This window comes from Lepidochelys kempii, chromosome 1, assembly GCF_965140285.1.
Source record: "Lepidochelys kempii isolate rLepKem1 chromosome 1, rLepKem1.hap1, whole genome shotgun sequence".
Classification (NCBI taxonomy): Eukaryota; Metazoa; Chordata; order Testudines; family Cheloniidae; genus Lepidochelys; species Lepidochelys kempii.
Genome location: NC_136380.1, coordinates 59,374,846 through 59,393,829, shown reverse-complemented (window position 1 = coordinate 59,393,829; position 18,984 = coordinate 59,374,846). Strand labels below are relative to the sequence as shown.

The 18,984-nt window shown below is 38.1% G+C and overlaps 1 protein-coding gene across 1 annotated transcript in view; it reads right to left on the bottom strand.

The window, feature by feature from the left end:
• Positions 1-5,798: 5,798 nt before the first annotated feature.
• The window catches only part of SUCLA2 (succinate-CoA ligase ADP-forming subunit beta), a 41,045-nt gene continuing 27,859 nt past the window's right edge, over positions 5,799-18,984 (bottom strand). The window contains exons 7-11 of the mRNA XM_073344238.2: positions 15,866-16,027; positions 15,635-15,777; positions 8,947-9,067; positions 8,409-8,497; positions 5,799-6,618 (exon numbers count right to left, since the gene is read on the bottom strand). Coding sequence (XP_073200339.1) covers positions 6,544-6,618; positions 8,409-8,497; positions 8,947-9,067; positions 15,635-15,777; positions 15,866-16,027 — 590 coding nt within the window. The 3' untranslated portion in view covers positions 5,799-6,543. The remainder of the gene's footprint in view (positions 6,619-8,408; positions 8,498-8,946; positions 9,068-15,634; positions 15,778-15,865; positions 16,028-18,984) is intronic.

Sequence of the window (18,984 nt, the reverse complement as noted above, 5' to 3'; positions counted from 1 at the left end):
GGGTGTACTATCTTAAGCTCTCATGCCCTTTCCTCCAAAAAAGGACATGTAGTAAAGATAGTCTGCCACTCAAGCAGGAGTAGTGGAGGAGGTTGGATTTTCCTCTCATTAGTGGGGCCTGGACGGTTCATATGATCATGTACCCACCCCATCCCCCAAATACTTCTTGGAGAAACATGACCAAGTGTCTTCTTTCTTTTGATCCCTACTTTGATCAGGCAACAGAGTAAAAAATGTTCCAGAATAAAAGGTTTGGGGATGGCTGAACCCCTGCTCTCCCAGTCCTACGTGTACCTTTCTTTACACAGAACAGCTTGCTATTTTGACTGATGGGACTTAAAATTCTCCACTCAGTACCTTGAACTTAACTCCCACTACATACAAGACTGATCTTTCATCTACTAAACTACACTCAAACATCTTGCTAATACACTTCTGAAAGAGGAATTTTTAATCACTCTCTAACTCCAGGGAGCATAGCACCTGCTCCCCAAACAGTGCTTAAGGGAAAGTCTATATAGCATCTCCCCACATAAAAGTAATAAGCCTATTTATAATCTGACATTTAGCAAATGCTTCTGCTCCAGCTTTTTACACAGCTTCCTCAGCATCTCATTTCAGCCGCCTTTTCATGAGCAGTTCCAGGGATTTCCATAACATGAAAACTAGTTTCGCCAAAGATTTAATGATCTGTCCTCATCTGTATTTAAGTAATGCTCTTTGTACGAATTCCTCTTATATAAAAGCACACTGGTCTGGCTGGTACTATTAAAAAAATTAATGTATCCTGTATGAAGACATTTTTGTACTGCTTGTAGGAAGTCAACAGCAGGCTTCTATCAACATAGATACACCAGAGTCAGAACGGAAGGGTAAAACATATTTCAGACAATGCCACTATTGGTATGGTAGATGCCAGATATTTTGGGTGGTCTTCATAAAACATCTGATTTTACTTAAAATCTACAGTGCACAAAATTCACCCTTTTAAGTCATTGGCTTTCCAGTAGTACTACTTGCTAATAATAAATTAGCAGTATACTTAAATAGGAGTTCTTTAGTCAGTGGTAGATGCTTTGTGGGATGTAACACAGCTGAGATGTTTTCATTTGATTAATATTTTTTCTAAGTTCCTAGCGTACAATGCTTACATAGCTCTTACAAAAGCCATTTGCCTTTAAGATGCATTTCGACAGCTGCAAACTCAGCACATTGTGCAGATTTCATGAGAAGACAACCTATGCATTCTAGTATAAGCTTCTTTTACTTCCACATAAGGAGCTTCTAATATGTAATCATGTTTATATGTTTCATATTCCTCTGTACTACATTTATAGATGGGACTACACAAACTCCATCTGAAGTTTTTTGAAGTCAAGGGTTTATTCATCTTTACATTTAAAGTTACAACTCCTTCTTATCCTCTTCTTTACTGCAATATTGACCTCTGCCAGCCTCCCAGACAGACTCACATAGGCTATGTAACCTAGGAAACTGCATATAAAACTACCAATTCCATGTTTAGCATGGAGTAGAGAGGAAATATTTCTCTTACAGCAAAATTTAGACTCTCTGCAAAATAAACTAAAGGATCACAACTCAATACACCAAACTGAAGTATACCATGAAGTCCTAGTACCTTGTTAAATGAACCAAATACCACGTTCCTACGTTTTCCACGTACTTTACATGCCATCGCATGCTGCTGGTGCTATTTGAATAGCAATTAGTATGCATCCAAAAAAATCTAAAAGTTCACAATTTTTTACAATAGTAAATTACGACATATGATTATAAAGCTGCAAGCCTGACAATACTGAAGTGACTTAAAAGAATTGTCTGACATTCTCAGTATATATCACTATTTAAAAAAACAAAAAACCCACCACTGACATGGCTCTCACCTCTGTTTTTCAAATGTGTGGTCAAATATTTGTATGCAGCTCTCCTCTTATAGCTTTGTCACTTCCACATCGCCACTGCAGTTTTCATGCAGATATTCCTGATTCAAGACTTCCACATTCTTTTAATGGTAAAAGGACCTTTATACTCCATCTGAAGTCAATCTACTTGTGAATCAAGATTACCAACTAAAAATGTGTAATAAGTCACCTGGGTTTGCTAATATTTTAATGGTTACATAAATATCTTTTGACAAAGTGCTGACATATATTACTCCCCTCATAGATTTTAACTATGTTTAAATATTTATAATTGCCACGAATAACTGAAATTAAGCTCTGGTTGTCTGGTAGCCAGATTCATGCAGTGTTATAGCCATGTTGGACCCAGGATATTAAAGAGACAAGATGGGTGAGGTCATACCTTTTATCGGCCCAACTTCTGTTAGTCAGAGAGAGAAGCTTTCAAGCTGAAGAGCTCTGTGTAAGCTCAAAAGTTTGTCTCTCTCACCAACAGAAGTCGGTCCAATAAAAAAAAAAAAACACATACCTCACCCACCTTGAGACTAAGATCCATGACCGTTGTATTCCAAAGCATTTGCATGGTTTCCCAATTTTAGCATATCACATTTGACCACATCAAAGTATTTCTGCCCTCCACTTCCACCTCTTCATTTTAAAGTGCAGTTTTACTTTAAAAAACTTACCAAAAAAAGTGACACCTTAAACATGTGGAACAGTTTTATCATGTATTTAGTTGTATCTGATTTTAGTGGCAGATATTTTTGTTGGTTTTTAGTTCTGTTAGCTCTACTAGCTAATAGTGAGCTGGATTCTGTCACTTCTTGTGCATCAACAGAAATGTAATAAAGTCAAACCAGTTAGCTGTGTAAATCCTTTGATGGCAGTTGGGCTACACAGGTTTTACCAAGGATCTAATTTGCCCTGAAGAACCTTTGTTGTTGCAATTTTGAGAAAAAGCACACAAACTAAACCTGAGTGTGCAAGGCTGACCAGAAACACTTATAAATTGAAGACATTCGATATAGAAGTCTATTGAGACCTCCCTAACATATTTTTAATCACTTTTCAAATTATAAGCACACTAATTCAAGTTTAGAGTAGGGCTGTTGGTTAATCACAGTTAACACAAGCGATTAGCTCAATAAAATTAATTGTGATAAAATTGTGATTAATTGCAGCTTTAATTGCACTGTTAAACAATAGAATACAAATTGAAATTTTTTGGATGTTTCTCTACATTTTCGAATATATTGATTTCAATTACAACAGAATACAAAATATACAGTGCTCACTTTTTATTACAAATATTTGCACTGTAAAAATAAGAAATAGTATTTTTCAGTTCACCTCAGGCAAGTACTGTAATGCATTCACTACCATAAAAGTGCAACTTACAAATGTAGATTTTTTTTTTTGTTACATAACTGCACTCAAACAAAACAATGTAAAACTTCAGATCCTACAAGTCCACCCAGTCCTGCTTTTTCTTCAGCCAATCACTAAGACAAGTTTGTTTACATTTATGGGATATAATACTGCCCGCTTATTTACAATGTCACCTGAAAATGAGAACAGGTGTTTGCATGACACTTTTGTAGCCAGCATTGCAAGGGATTTACGTGTGACATATGCTCAACATTTGTATGCCCCTTCATGATTTGGCCACCATTCAGAGGACATGCTTCCATGCTGATGACACTCGTTAAAAAAAATAATGTATTCATTAAATTTGTGACTGAACTCTTTTGGGGGAGAATTGTATGTCTCCTGCTCTGTTTTACCTGCATTCTGCCATATATTTAATGTTCTATCCCATCATCTTGTATGATGACCCAGCACACGTTGTTCATTTTAAGAACACTTTCACTGCAGATTTGACAAAATGCAAAGATGCCGCCAATGTGAGATTTCTAAAGATAGCTACAACACTCAACCCAAGGTTTAAGAATCTGAAATGTCTTCCAAAATCTGAGAGGGACGAGGTGTGGGGCATGCTTTCAGAAGTCTTAAAAGAGCAACGCTCTGATGCGGAAACTATAGAACCCGAACCACCAAAAAAGAAAATCAACCATCTGCTGGTGGCATCTGACTCAGATAATGAAAATGAACATGCATTGGTCTACACTACTCTGGATCATTATTGATCAGAACCAGTCATCAGCATGGACACGTCCTCTGGAATGGGAGTTGAAACATGAAGGGACATATGAATCTTTAGGAGCATTTCACACATAAATATCTTGTGACGCCCGATATAACAGTGCCATGCGAATGCCTGTTTTGACTTTCAGGTGACATTGTAAACAAGAAGCGAGCATCATTATCTCCTGCAAATGTGAACACACTTGTTCGTCTGAGTGATTGGCTGAACAAGAAGTAGGACTGAGTGGACTTGTAGGCTCTACAGTTTTACACTGTTTTGTTTTTGAATGCTGTTATTTTTGTACATAATTCTACATTTATAAGTTCAACTTTCATAATAAAGAGATTGCACTACAGTACTTGCAATGCGGGAATTGAAAAATAGTATAGTTTTTTACAGTGCAAATATTTGTAATAAAAAAATAAATATAAACTGAGCATTGTATACTTTGTATTCTGTATTGGAATTTAAATCAATATATTTGAAAATGTAGAAAGCATCCAAAAATATTTAAATAAAAGGTATTCTCTTATTGTGTAACAGCACAATTAATCACAATTAATTTTTTTAAACTCTGGCTGTCAAGCAATTAAAATAAAATCTTTCACATTTTAATTCAAACCTATTAAAAAACAACCTATTTTAACCACTTTTTCCAGTGGATTTCACTGCAGAGTTTTTAACCCTCAGGTGTTCATTTGACATGTCAAATCCCATCCCTGCCCCCAAAGATACAATTTTCTGTAAATTTTGCTACACCTCATTTACTCCCTTCCCCTTCTGACCTCTCACCCTCCCCCACCAGTTTCTTAGCTCCGAGATTATGGAAGTTCCTTTTGTGAAATCCACTACCACCACCCCCAAGCACACATATGTATCAGGAGCAAAGTTAATGATGTAACATCCAACCCACACCACGCAAATGTAATTCATTTTAAGGGCTTTTTTTTAAGTGTTTATATGCACCATAAAGTGGAGTGTATTTAAAATGCAGTGACATATCTAACAGTAGCACAAGTGAATTTGTGCATCACCGAGCACAAAGGGGACACAATCCCAATGGGGGCTTCTGGACTCTATTGTAATAAAAACTAATAAAAAGCTTCCACACAGACGGTGAACCCAACACCACTGTCAATGTACTAAAGAACCAGCAAGTGAAGGTACCTAGATACTAACTTAACTTGTCATTATACCAGATATGACAAGTTAAAACAAACAAACAAACTGGTTAAAAGTAAATTAGATTTTTTTTAAATGTCAATTTAATGTGTGTTAGCACCAGAGGCAAAAGAATTATTAGATTTGACTGAATTCCTTTAGCTTTTTTAGTCACTTAAAACTGAAAAATGCTGCAAGGTAAGCAAAATGGCATACAAGAAGATATCCCATTGGTTGGTTGGTGTTGCATTTCTCATAACACAGATGCTTTCCGGTGTCTTCCTGTTGTAGTGCCTTTCCTTACAGAGAAGCCAGACTGGAAAGATTTGTATCCTCACTTTTGGTATAATACAGTACACAAGACAATATGAAAGCATCGTTGTATCACATATCAAGTTCCCATAAATTTATATGCTGCAATGCAATTCATGAAGTGCCAGAACAGACATGCTGTTTTACAGATTTACTTACAAAACCTCTTCACCTGTTGGTTTAAATCCTACCAATTCTTTCATAGGCTCACTTAACTATGCGACTTATTAATCAAAGTGGACAAAGGAAAAATGTAATACTGATCTCTTAGGAAAGATTTTATTAACTTATAATTGACATTCTAGTTCTCTGTATGACAAGTCTGCCACACTTTAGGAAATATGCTTTATTGTTCATATACAAAACTACACGATGCTTTTTAATAAGCACCAGAAACCATGAAGACTTAAGTGCTACAGTATATTTTGTAGTGATTGTTACCTTGTCCCGATATTTAACAGGTCAAATCAGCAAAGCACTTCTAGAAAGTTGCTGGGTTTGTTTAAACGCACTATTTATGCATTATGATTGGTATGCTCAAATCCATTCATTATATTGCAGATTAAAGGTCTCCAATAAAAAAAAGACCATTTCAATACATTCCTCCACATTATCAGTGCTAGAAAGTCTAGTCACCATATTTATCTTTACTGAAGCTAATATGAATATATAACTAAAGTAACTTCAGATTTCATTCAGAAGAATCTATTTTCCAACAAAAAAAACTTTGTTTTTGACAATAATGAATGAGTATATTGCAAGTGACATTCTGCACCAAAAGCTGGAGGGCTGGGACTGCAACTAAAAGTCTACATGTCAGCAATACAGACACTTTTACATGAACTCTGACCATTTTTAATATTAACATTAAAGACCAGGTGCTTTAAAGTTTGTGCGCCTGTCAAGCAATTAAAACCTCCACACAAAAAAAAGAGGAAAAAACCCACAGAACACAGTATTTCGGAGAATATAACACATTAGACACTTCCATGACATCTCAGATCAGATTGGCAACTGAAACTTAACATCCACCTGAGCTTGCTTTGCTAAGGTCACTATTTCTGAAAGTTTCACAACCTGGGAGGGAAAAAGGAAATCAAGTTAAAGATAATTAAAGAAATATTAACAATTTAACAAATGACATTATTAAATTTTAGGAGTTCGACTAGACAGTCTATGTTACGAAGTGATGTCAGAAAGAGCTTGCCATAAGAAAAAAACAGATTCATAGATTTAAAGGCCAGAAGAGACCACTGTGATCATGTAGTATGCATGACACATGCTACAGGACTTACCTGAATTTAATTTCTGCTTCAAGTCCAATACCTTTGGTTGAACTAGAGCATCTCTTTTAGAAAAAAAGAGTTAAGATTCTGGATTTAAGAAGTTTCCAGTGATGGAGAATTCACCACAACTCTTAAGTTGTTCCAATTGTTAATCACCCTCATTGTTAAATATGCACCTTATTTCTAGTTCACATTTGTCTAGCTTAGATGCCAGGTGGCCAGCATGGATTACTAACAGATGTTAATGATGTTGTTTGTTCATAACTTTATAAAACCAGAAAATTGTGCATAAGTAATCTACATAAACATGTGATCCTATTACTGTCATCCTCATTTTCCCTCTTCCATTTGTTTTTACACCTACTTGCTGCATCATGTCTTAAAACAAAGCTCTACAGGGAGTTAGGACTTGTCTATGAAGAGTTGTACCTGAAAGTTGTATGTGTGGACATTCTTATTCAGGAACAAGCCACTCCCTGTTTAGTTTAAGTCACGTTGAAAGTGGGTTAAACTAAACAGGAACAAGCCACTCCCATTCCAGAACAAGAGAATGCTCACACATTGCACTTTAAAATTAATGCCCTACCTGAATCCATGTGAACTTTCAAGTGTAGCCAAACCCTTATTTTTTATATACATTTATACAGTGCTCAGAACAATAAGCCTCAATCAAACTGGGGCCTCAGGGTATTTTTTTTTTTTTAAACACGAGTAAATATTCTCTGGAGAAATGTATGTTATTTTTAAACTACTAGTACTTTTTAAAGTGATTTTGGTATATAGAATATAATTTTAAATGAACAAAAATTAATTTGGGTCATGTTAACGTTGACAGACTTACCTCTTCATTTATAAAACGGTACCAGTAATTTTAGATGGTGGGCACCTTATACAAATGCAATATAGGTCTAAAACCCAAATTCTCTGCTGCAAAAGCATTCTAATGATCAACCAAGGGCTCAATCAGCTTAATAAGATTTTCACTGTGCCCTTAAACTCAGAGTGTTGCAGATCAGGGTGAGCAGGTTCTTTCACTGAACGCAGCTTGTTCTAGAGAGTTCAACCCCAGGAGCAAACACTACAAATGATTCAGATTATACACTGATAGCACCCTTGCTTATTAGGGAGTTCAAATACTTATCTTGGCCTTGAACTACTACAAGTGTTGACCTAAAAGTATACTACCAACGAGGGGTGCACCATTAGAAGTGCAGCCTTTCAGAGGAGATTTTAACTTGAGGTCCCTTCTGCCCATCTACAAAGTTAAAGATCTCTTGGCTCTTTTATTAAAAAAAAATAAAATAAAGTAATAATCTAGTCAATATTTCTCTCTAGCAATATAGAGCCGGTTCCTAGTTTGGGGTAAAATAGATTCTGCCTACAAAGTCACCACCCTACCAGTTACTTACAGCTTTGTGAAATACTTTGGATACATAGTGTCAGTCATCTTCAAGGCTTCAAATATTTTATCCTAGACTACGGTTTTAAGTTGACTGGGGGAAGATACAACTTTACTAAGACTTCATGTTAAAGCATAGCATCTGTTATGAAGAGTTATGCAAAAAGTTCTTTCTTGCTCACCATTTTAGCAGCTTCATCCAAGTCATCACAGGCAAGGATTTTGAGGCCACTAGCTGTTATTAAAGCTTTGGCATCATCAACTCGCGTACCTGAAGAAAGAGAAGTAGTGTTAAACAGAATTCAGTACTGAATGAAATAATGATCTACTAACTACCAGCTTCGATCAGAGACAGTGAGAGCTGGTGATGATCAAGTTTTCCACAACAGATCTACCAAGACATCTCAAAATTGAGATAAGTACAGTATACACTAGAAGGCTTTTATAGTAGCAGCAAGTTAGATTTGCTGTTCTAAAATATCAACTAAACAGTTACCAAAAAAAACAATATGGTAAGAAGTAAATATTGAATAGTGTTATCAAGAAAAACACTGGATTTTAGATGTTAATATATATATTTCTCTTTACAAAATATTCTTGTTTACAAGCAATTTTGCTATACATTAAGTGAACTGCTAAACACGGTGATCGCTATTATTATTATACATAAGTATACATAAATCCAAATACTTGATTTACACAGTAGTGAAGAGTGCTCACCTTGTAACCGTACAACAATAGGTATTTTTAGGTCCAAATCCTTTACTGCCATAATGATTCCTTGTGCAATAACATCACACCTCATAATGCCTCCAAAAATATTCACCAGAATAGCCAGTACCTACATACAGAAAGCAGCATGTAGGGTTATACATTTAATGATAGAACACACATCAAGTCCACCATCCTATTAGATTATTATGAAGAATTTTAACATGCAGCAAAATAGACCATCACATCAGATAAAGGGATTCATCCAATTCAGATGGGCAACAAATCAGTTCTAAAAATTCAAGCTCTAGAAATTCAATGCTAACCAGATAGTTTAAGAAAGCCTTCATTCATATTCTATATGAATTCAGCAGACAAGTTACTAATCTCTAAAATAAAGTACATCAGAATCCTTTTTATCGGATTTCATTGGGACTGGGTCCAGAACAGATAATAAAAAATTCAGCTAATCTGGAGTATGGGACAGTGTGAGACTGCAGCGCCATCTAGTGGCCAACATAAGAGATTGCCCACTTCTTGACCAGTGCGCACTGTTAAGTTTATACGGTGACTCGGATAAACACGGTTCTACTGTACAGCAAGACAATTATTGCAGGGTATAGAATCCTAGGACTGGAAAGGACCTTGAGAGGTCATATACTCCAGTCCCCCGCACTCATTGCAGGACTAAGTATTATCTAGATCATCCCTGACAGGTGTCTGTCTAACCTGTTCTTAAAAATCTCCATTGATGGAGACTCTACAATCTCCCTGGGCAATTTATTCCAATGCTTAACCACCCAAACAGGCAGATTATCCTAAAGTCCAACCTAAACTGCCCTTGCTGCAATTTAAACCCATTACTTCTTGTCCTGTCCTCAGAGGTTAAGGAGAGCAATTTTTCTCCCTCCTCCTCGTAACCTTTTATGTACTTGAAAACTGTTATGATATCCCCTCTCAGGGTAGGTCTACACTATCTGCCAAATCGGCAGGTAGCGATCGATCCCGAGTGCTCTCCCATCGACTCCGGAACTCCAGCACCGTGAGAGGAGCAAGCGGAGTTGACAGGGGAGCGGCGGCAGTCGACTCACCACCGTGAAGACGCCGTGGTAAGTCAGTCTAGGTACGTCGACTTCAGCTACACTATTCCCGTAGCTGAAATTGCATACCTTACATTGACTCCCCCGCCTAGTGTAGACCAGGGCTAAGTCTTCTCTTTTCCAGACTAAATAAACCCAATTTTTCCAATCTTCCCTCATAAGTCATGGTTTTCCTGACCTTTAATCATTTTTGTTTCTGTCCTCTGGACTTTCTCCAATTTGTCCACATCTTTCCTTAAATGTACCACCCAGAACTGGACACAATACTCCAGCTGAGGCCTAATCAGCATGGAGTAGAGTGGAAGAATTACTTTGTGTCTTGCTTACAACACTCCTGCTAATACATCCCAGAATGATGTTTGCCACTTAAGCTTCAAAAATGTTCCGGGATTTATTTTTGGTTTTGGAAAGGTTTTATATTTGCCATTTAAGACACCAAGACTAGCAGGCACGAATAACCATTCCCTTTATAAAGATAAAGCATCCTGATTTGTAAGAAGTTAACTGAAATAAGATGCCAACCAAAAAGAAACATTTTGATCTCTAACAAGAATGTAAAAATGACTGCACCATAACTTTTCCTGATAGTCTTGCTCAACCAATTTTCTGGGGAAAGCACATACTTTTATTCAAAGAGATTAAACCTCAGCTACTAAAATTTATGTCATAACTGTTCCATTTGCCAACAGTTTGGCCTTCCAGTTTAAGACAATCCTGCTAGAAGTATTCCCCAAACTAATACTTCGGTGTGTCACCTGTAAGATGAACTCTGTTGAAGGACCTACATTAGAAGAGAGAATGAGCATGCTTTTTTAGACTGAAGGTCATTAGCTTTACCATCATGTCTTTGCAGACTACATTTAATGTTAGAAGTTAAATTATGAGTAAAAGGGGTAGGGCACAGGAAAATGACACATTCTTCTTGAGCTCTATTATACAGTCTGTATGAAGCTACTGCAAATGACCAATACACCAGGACAAAATGCCCACTCAGTAGAAAGAGAGGGTTAAAATAAGTTCTCTAACATAAGCAATAGTCATTTTCAAATACTTCAGCATATTGCAATGTTCATTCTTTTACTTTCCTAGATAAGGGATACAGCAGCTACCATACTGAAGTCTTCAGCACTGGAAAGTATGCTTTAACACAATATACAGGTGGCAGGGAAAGCAACCAAACAGGCAAACAAACTGACTTTAGAACAAAGAGAAGAACTACATTTTAAAAAGTAGTTCTTCAGCATTTTACCTCCCTTTAAACAAAGTCAAGTTTATGGAACCCGTTTTAAATTATTTTAGTCAAAAGGAAAAAGTTATGATCTTCTCCCCTCAAACAAGCCTAGATGGCAAAGAGCCCAAGGCTAAAGGACTGTGAGGTTAAAAAGTACTTTCAGAACTTGACTGCATGTCTCCGAGGAAGACAAGGGGGGTGAGGTAACGTCTGTTATTGGACCAACTTCTGTTAGGGAGAGAGACCAAGAGAAGCTTTTGAGCCACACAGAGCTCTTCTGACGAGATCTTGAAGAAGAGCCCTCTGTGGCTTGAAAGCTTCTCTCTCTAACAGAAGTTTGTCCAAAAACAGATATTACCTGACCCACCTTGTCTCTCTAATATCCTGGGAACAACACAACTATAACATGTTTGAAGGAGTGATTTGATCATTTCTGTAGCTACCAGGTAGGCCATGACTTTGTGTTGGTACACTGTGGAATAAAAAAAGGATTAAGGAGGGGGGTGGTGAAAAATCAGAAGGTTGAGGTTCTACAGAAGGGTGTAGGAAGTCTGGCTGGAAAGCAAGCAGATAGGAAGCATGGTTGTTTGGTTAGAGCATGCGGGCCGGGATTCAGGACTCCTGGGTTCTATATCTGACTCAGTCTCCACAAAATTTCAGTGTGAATAAAAAAAGATTTTTAAAATCAGATTTTTAATAAAGATTTACTTAAAACTTAAGTTTCCAACCATCTGTCTCAAGGCTTAAACTTACAATAAAACCTACTAATTTAAATATGTTTTAGAAGTCAGGTTATTTTATTGGAATAGACTGAAGTGTTTGCCAAAGCAGCTGAGCTCAGCTGAGATGCTCATGCCAGCTGGGCCTAGATATAAACACACGAACTGGTGACAAGTTGATAGGCACCCTCAACTAGTCCAATAGAGCCAGAATTCAATGGCCTTCAGGCTACGGTACAAGGCCCATCTGCAGAAATTTGATAAGGATGGACAGGGAAGGGATTAACTGGATCACTGTCCTGCTCTCACCGCAGGCAACCAATACTAAGCGATGGGAAAGACCAGAGCATCAACAGTGCTTCACAAGATTTCAACAATTGCTGTGGTAAGACCTTCAGTGCATAAGGTAGCAGGGAAATCAGTGTGAATGCCAATACCTCAAGAACCAAATGAGTCAAGTCAGTACACATGAGAGCATGATGCACAAGGAGTGCTTTGATTGCAATAAGAGCTCTGACATTTCTCAAAGCAAGGTCTGCAGCAAGAATCAAAGGAAATACTATGGTCTTCAAGATTAAAAGGATCAATCTGCATATGTCCTCAAACACGACATGAGTTCAGTCTCCCAGTCTTGAATCTATAGGGAGAGGACACTAGAGGCTTTGAGGTGGAGCAACGTGGAGTTCAGGCTTCAGAACAGCAGAATGCCAGGCAAGCAAATGGCTCTCTGTACTTCCTGCTGATCCTTCTTCTGGAGAGGTAAAATGTCATCCAGTGAGCTGGAGCTCAGAACCACTGATATCAGGCACACTGCCTGCAGTGAAGCCCAAGGCTTTATAGAATGACAATGTCTCAACACTGGGCCCAGAGGGAAGCAGTGTCTTTCTATTCAGTAGCTGAAGGCAACTCAGGCTACTTCCAGAAGCTCTTCTTCACAGCATTTTGGGCTAGCCTTGTGCTGATCTTAAGGAAGTTTTCTACCTACAGAAAAGACTGAAGGCATTCCCCAAATGCTTGAATGAGACAAATGCAACAATCCTTTCACAGATGCTGGATCCCAGGCAAATGACACAGCAAGCATGCTCATCTGTGTACATGATTCATCAGGTCACGTTTTCTGTACTTTTTCTCAATGCATTCAATCATTTTAAGATTTTAAATGCTGCTTTACACTGGACAGTGGTGTTCACTAAGCTCTCATCTCTCCACAGCTAGCTCAGCATCTCCTCCCCTAGTAACTCACAGCCAACTCAAGCAGCACATAGCACTGTATTAGTCGTCTCTCTGTTTCCTACCATCAGCCTCTGCCCCTCTACTTCCTATCCATCTCCTCTATTGCCCAAGGACACATCTCCTACCTTTTTTCCAGCTCCCATGAACCTCCATCCCTCTGGAATCACTCACTTCTCATCACTCACAACCCTCCAGCTGCACAACTGTCACTACCTATCTGATTTCTTCTTCACTCAGCATTCCACAAAAGATAATGGGTTAAATATGGTATTGTCCGTAACTGTACTAATCTCTCCCTTCACCTGCTAAGTACCCCACTGTTCTATAGAACCACAACTTACATCCATTGTATCTGCCAGCCTGCCCTTTTTGCTGCAGACTTAACCATCAATGGAGGTGGAATACAAGCAAGCAGTGATACCATGGATACCAAGTTCTATTTGTCAGCGTGACTGATAAATACAAAGTCAAAGGGGTACTTCATAGGCAAAACCAGAATTGCACTAGTGACTCACTTCAAGCTCTTCTCCATTCTGCAGGAAGAGATGAAATACTCCAAAAAGATACTGATGAGTACTCATGGGCAATATTGCTTTGTGATGTGCTTTGAAATGGAGTACACTAAGGGAATGATTTAATTCAGGAGGAAAAAACAGGATTGGGGGTTCAGGGAAAGAAGTTTGGGAGGAGAGGGATGGGAAGAGGAAAAAAAAGTGTGACCTTTTTAAAATCTTCGCTGGATGATTGGGGAGAAAATGTGAGCAGAAGCGGGTGGGTGAAGGCCTCAAACTTAAAGTGAAGCGTTGTTAGTGCAGAGTGCCACATAAACTCAGCTTTCCTTCGTGGTATTACTCCTATCCATCAGCAAATGTATGTCATTAGGGCAGCCCTAGAGTTCTTCCTCCTGTTGCCCAAAATTACACTCAGTTAATTTTTAATGAAATGTTCAAATAAAATGTATATATTATTCCAACACAGGTACAAAGATCCTGGAGCTCTTCAAAATAGTACTGGGACATTCATATCCTTCCAGGCAAGTTATCAAAATAATTTTATCTTACAATGTTACTATGTTACCAAATAGCACCTTAGAATCTTAAAGTTTATGTACAAGTCAGACAATACCTGTTACAATCCAAGTCTGGAATCCTGTAACTGGATCTGCATGCACATACACGTGCACCCGCACGAATCTAGTTGCAGGTTTGGTACCTAAGTCAGGGATGGACAAGAGTCTAACCCCTGATACCAACATTTCAGTTTCAAATTCGTTTTCAAACAAGGAAAGCACATGCTTCGGATATTCTAGGAAACCTCTTATTAGCCTAGCTGGCCACTGATCTAAGTACAAATAAAGCAGAATTTCTTTAGCAATACCAAAATTATCTAGTGTAAAATAAGATAGCCTGGTTTGAAATCACTTAGTTTATTCAGCAAGGACAGTTAAACAGCTTCAAGGATTTTTAAAAGGGTAATAATGGCACCTCTGTACTTGCTTACAGTACTACAGACGTGATTTTTAAAACTGTGGATCAAGTTACTGTGTTGTTCATTTGAGTCTGCTAAGTGTATTAGTGCTTAAAAAAAGTACACCAGAACTGAAGGTGCAAAGATAATTAAAAGGTAAGTTGTTTACTATTTATTCTGAATACATGTAAAAGTGCATCTTCTCTATGTTTATATTGCATCTAAATTACTTTGGTCAGTTCCTCGAGAATAACTGTTTCCATTTAATTTGCTACTATCTTTAACCTAACTTCAAATTACACAGGAAAGTGTTACTTTATTTATTCCCTTTTTTCATACTAATTCTATCAGAAAATTCTAGTTTTATTTTTAAAAGGAGTATTTTTAATTCCAACTAAAAAAGTGACCTGCAAAGAAGGGTGTTTGGTAGCCTCCTCCTTGTAATAAATATAAAAAAATTGAATATTTTCTTCAGAACAGGGTTTGCTTCTTCTGGTTCCTCCCCTCCTCTCAGATACATTACAAGTGCTAGGTATCCTCTACTAATTTTGCCAGTTAACTGCTTAGGAAAAAGTAGAGAACTACTGGGAATTACATCACAACTATGCAATTGACAGACATTTTGAGTATTTGAATCTCCCACAGAGCCTTTTCTCATGCTTGTCCCTTCAACTGAGGGCTGAGAGACTTCCTACTTCAGTTCTCCTTTCCTGAAGGACTGAAGACTGATATCCTGACAAGTAAGAAACATGTAGAAAAAACTTTAACATGTTTTTCAGGCACATCATAAAGTAGCAAAGACAGCACAGTTCTCCCCTCTTCGTAGCTCACCTTTAAAAACCACGTCTACTAGTGAAAATATACAATACATACTATGCCTTGTCATATGATGTTTTAAAGTAATTATTCAACAGTGCAGAACTTTGAAATACTAATCCTTGTTTTACCTTTTTATCTGAAGTAATAAGTTTAAAGGCTTCAGTTACTTGATGTACTGTAGCACCACCTCCAACATCAAGGAAATTTGCTGGAGTGCCTCCGTGAAGTTTAATTATATCCATTGTGGCCATAGCTAAACCAGCACCATTCACTATAAGAAAAATAGTTACATTTAAGAACTCCATTAGCAGTAAGTACATCAAAGGCATCTAAACATCTATTATGTAGAACATACGTACCTAGACAGCCTATGTTTCCATCTAGTCCTATGTAGTTGAGGTCTGCTTTAGCTGCATCCTTGTCTCTCTCATCCTCCTGTGTCCAGTCCTGCATATCAAAGATTTTCTGCTGACGATAGTATGCATTGCTATCAAAGTTTATCTTTGCGTCCATACACATCACTTGGGAAACAAACAAAAAAATTGTTTAATGCCTTTATCTTTGAAAACGTCAAATACTCATTCTATTGTATATCAGAGCACCAAATAATTCGTTTTGGGCTTACATGCTAACTCATGAAGCCTTCATTCCATAAATTCCAAGGCCAGAAAGGAACATTGTGATCATCTAGTCTGGCCTTCTGTATAATACAGGCCACAAAACTTCCCTAAAATAATTTCTAGAGCACATATTATAGAAAATATCCTATCTGGATTTTAAAATTGCCAGTAGTAGAGAATCCAACATGACCCTTGGTAAATTGATCCAATCATGCCTTACCATTAATAATATGTGCTTCATTTCCAGTCTGAATTTGTCTATTTTCAACTTCCAGCCATTGGATCTTATTACACCTTTGTCTGCTAGACTACAGAGAAGTTTATCATCAAATTTCTGTTCCCCACTTAGTTATTTATAGACTAATCAAGTCACTCCTTAACCTTCTCTTTGTTAAGCTAAACTGACTGAGTGCCTTCAGTCTACTCACTATTAAGGCATATTTTCTAATGCTTTAATCGTTCTCATAGTGCATCTCCGAACCCTCTCCAATTTATCAACATCCTTCTTGAACTGTAGGCACCGGAACTGGACACAGTATTCCAGGAATGGTTGCACCAGTGCCAAATACAGAGGTAAAATTTCTCTCTGCTCCTCCGATATTCCCTTATTTATGCAACCTAGGATCACAGTAGCCCATTAGGCCACAGCATCGCACTGGAAGCTCATGTTCAATTCAATACTCATCACGAGCCCCAAATCTTTTCCAGAGGCCATGCTTCGCAGCACAGAGTCCCCCATCTTGTAAGAGTGGCTTATACTCTTTTCTCCTAGATGTATACATTTATCCATATTAAAATGCATGCTGTTTGCTTTTGCCCAATTTACCAAGTGATCCAGATCACTAGCAGTGACCTGTCCTCTTCTTTATTTATCACTCCAATTTGTGTGTCATCTGCGAACTTTATCAATGATGGTTTTATGTTTTCGTCCAGATCACTGATTAAAGTGTTAAAAAGCATCAGGCCAAGAATCAATCTCTGCAGGACCTTACTAGAAACACACTTGCTTGATGATGACTCCCCATATACAATTGTATTTTGAGACCGATCAGTTAGTTAGTTTTTAAACTATTAGATGTGACATTAATTTTGTAACATTCTAGTTTTTCAGTCAAAATGTCTTGTGGTATCAAGTCAAATGCCTTACAGAAGAGTTAAGTATATTACATCAATACTATTACCTTTAGCAAACTTAAAATCTCATCCAAAAAATCGTTAAGTTAATTTGACAGGATCTATTTTTCATAAACCTATATTGATTGGTAATCAACCAATTACTTTCCTTTAATTCTTGATCAATCAAGTCCTCTATCAGTTGCTCAATTATCTTGCCAGGATCAATGTTATAGGCTTGTCAGTCTAACTACCCAGGTCATCCTGTTTACCCTTTTAAATATTGGCAGAATACTAGTTTTCTTCCAGTCTTCTGGAATTTCCCAAGTCTTACTGCAAATCAACATTAATGGTTCAGCGAACTCCTCAGCAAGCTATTGAAGAGTGATTTTTACAATATTTGTTGCATTTCTAGTAGTAACGTGTCTAGAACAGTTAACACAAATTCACCTAAATAAGAAACTGTGCACCAAAATAATCCTTCCACCATGCTCTTTGTATATCTTTAAAAAAGCCACCCACTTAGGCTTCTGCTTTTAAATTAAATCTATGTGTTTCATAAGAAGAGCATATAACAAAGTCAAAAGAAATGCAGAAAAAGTCCCAGAAGAATACCAAAAAAGTTTCTCCCACAGATAGTGGAGGGACATTGGGGAGGGTGATACTAAAAGTCTAAGCAGACTCCTTGCACTGATGAAATACTATGTAAAAGGTTAAGATTTTGTCAGTTATTTTTAGTAAAAGTCACAGACAGCTTGAGGGCAAGAAACAAAAATTCATGGAAGCCCACAGAATTATTGGGTGGGGGGCTGGCTGAGGGGGGACAACTAAAGCCCAGGCCCTGTGGGGGAGAGAAGAGATCCCAAACTCCAGTCCGTGAGGGAGGAGGGGGTGAGGAGTCCAGCTGGAAGCTCCGCCCTCCTTTCCTAGGGCCCCCCCACCTTGCAAAGCAGCTGGGAGCTCCGGGTCCCCTTTCTTCCCTCCTGCAGCAGCTGGGACCTCCAGGCACCCTTTACTCTCCCTCCCACAGCAGGGGGGGGAAGCAGAAAATGTCACGGAGGTCTCTGAAAGTCACAGAATCCATTGCTTCTTTGACCTCTGTGACATAATCTTATCCTTAACCACATACTAAGGAAACTAACACAAAAGAGACCCAACTAAGCTAGGTCTAAGTTCAGAATATCAAGTACAGTTTCACTAAAAAAAGTGACATACAATATAGTCTTTATTCTAACACTCTTGTATAAAAAGTGCACTGAACTGCCTGCACAAAACTAGATGTGCAAATCTGAACAGCAGGGCTCAAGCTGAGACTTAGGCCTGGTCTACAGTACACGGTTATTTCGGAATTAGCCGAGTTACTTCAAAATAAATCTGATTCCGTCCACACGACCAAACCAGTTTTTTCAATTTAAAGGGCTCTTAAATCCGATTGCTGTACTCCACTTCGGCAAGTGAAGCAGCGCTAAAATAGAGATCGCAGTTCTGGGTTACAGGTACTGTGGACGCAATTCAACGTTATTAGCCTCTGGGAGAAATCCCAGAATGCTCCCTTGTGACCGCTCTGGACAACACTCTAAACTCCGATGCACTAGCCAGGAAGGCAGGAAAAAGCCTCTGGAACTTTTGAATTTCCTATTTGGTCACCACCAGCACAGACGACCATCAGCACAGTCCACCAGCACAGGCGACCACGCAGTCCTGGATTCTCAGGAAAGCTCCAACATGGTCCAAACGGGAGGTAC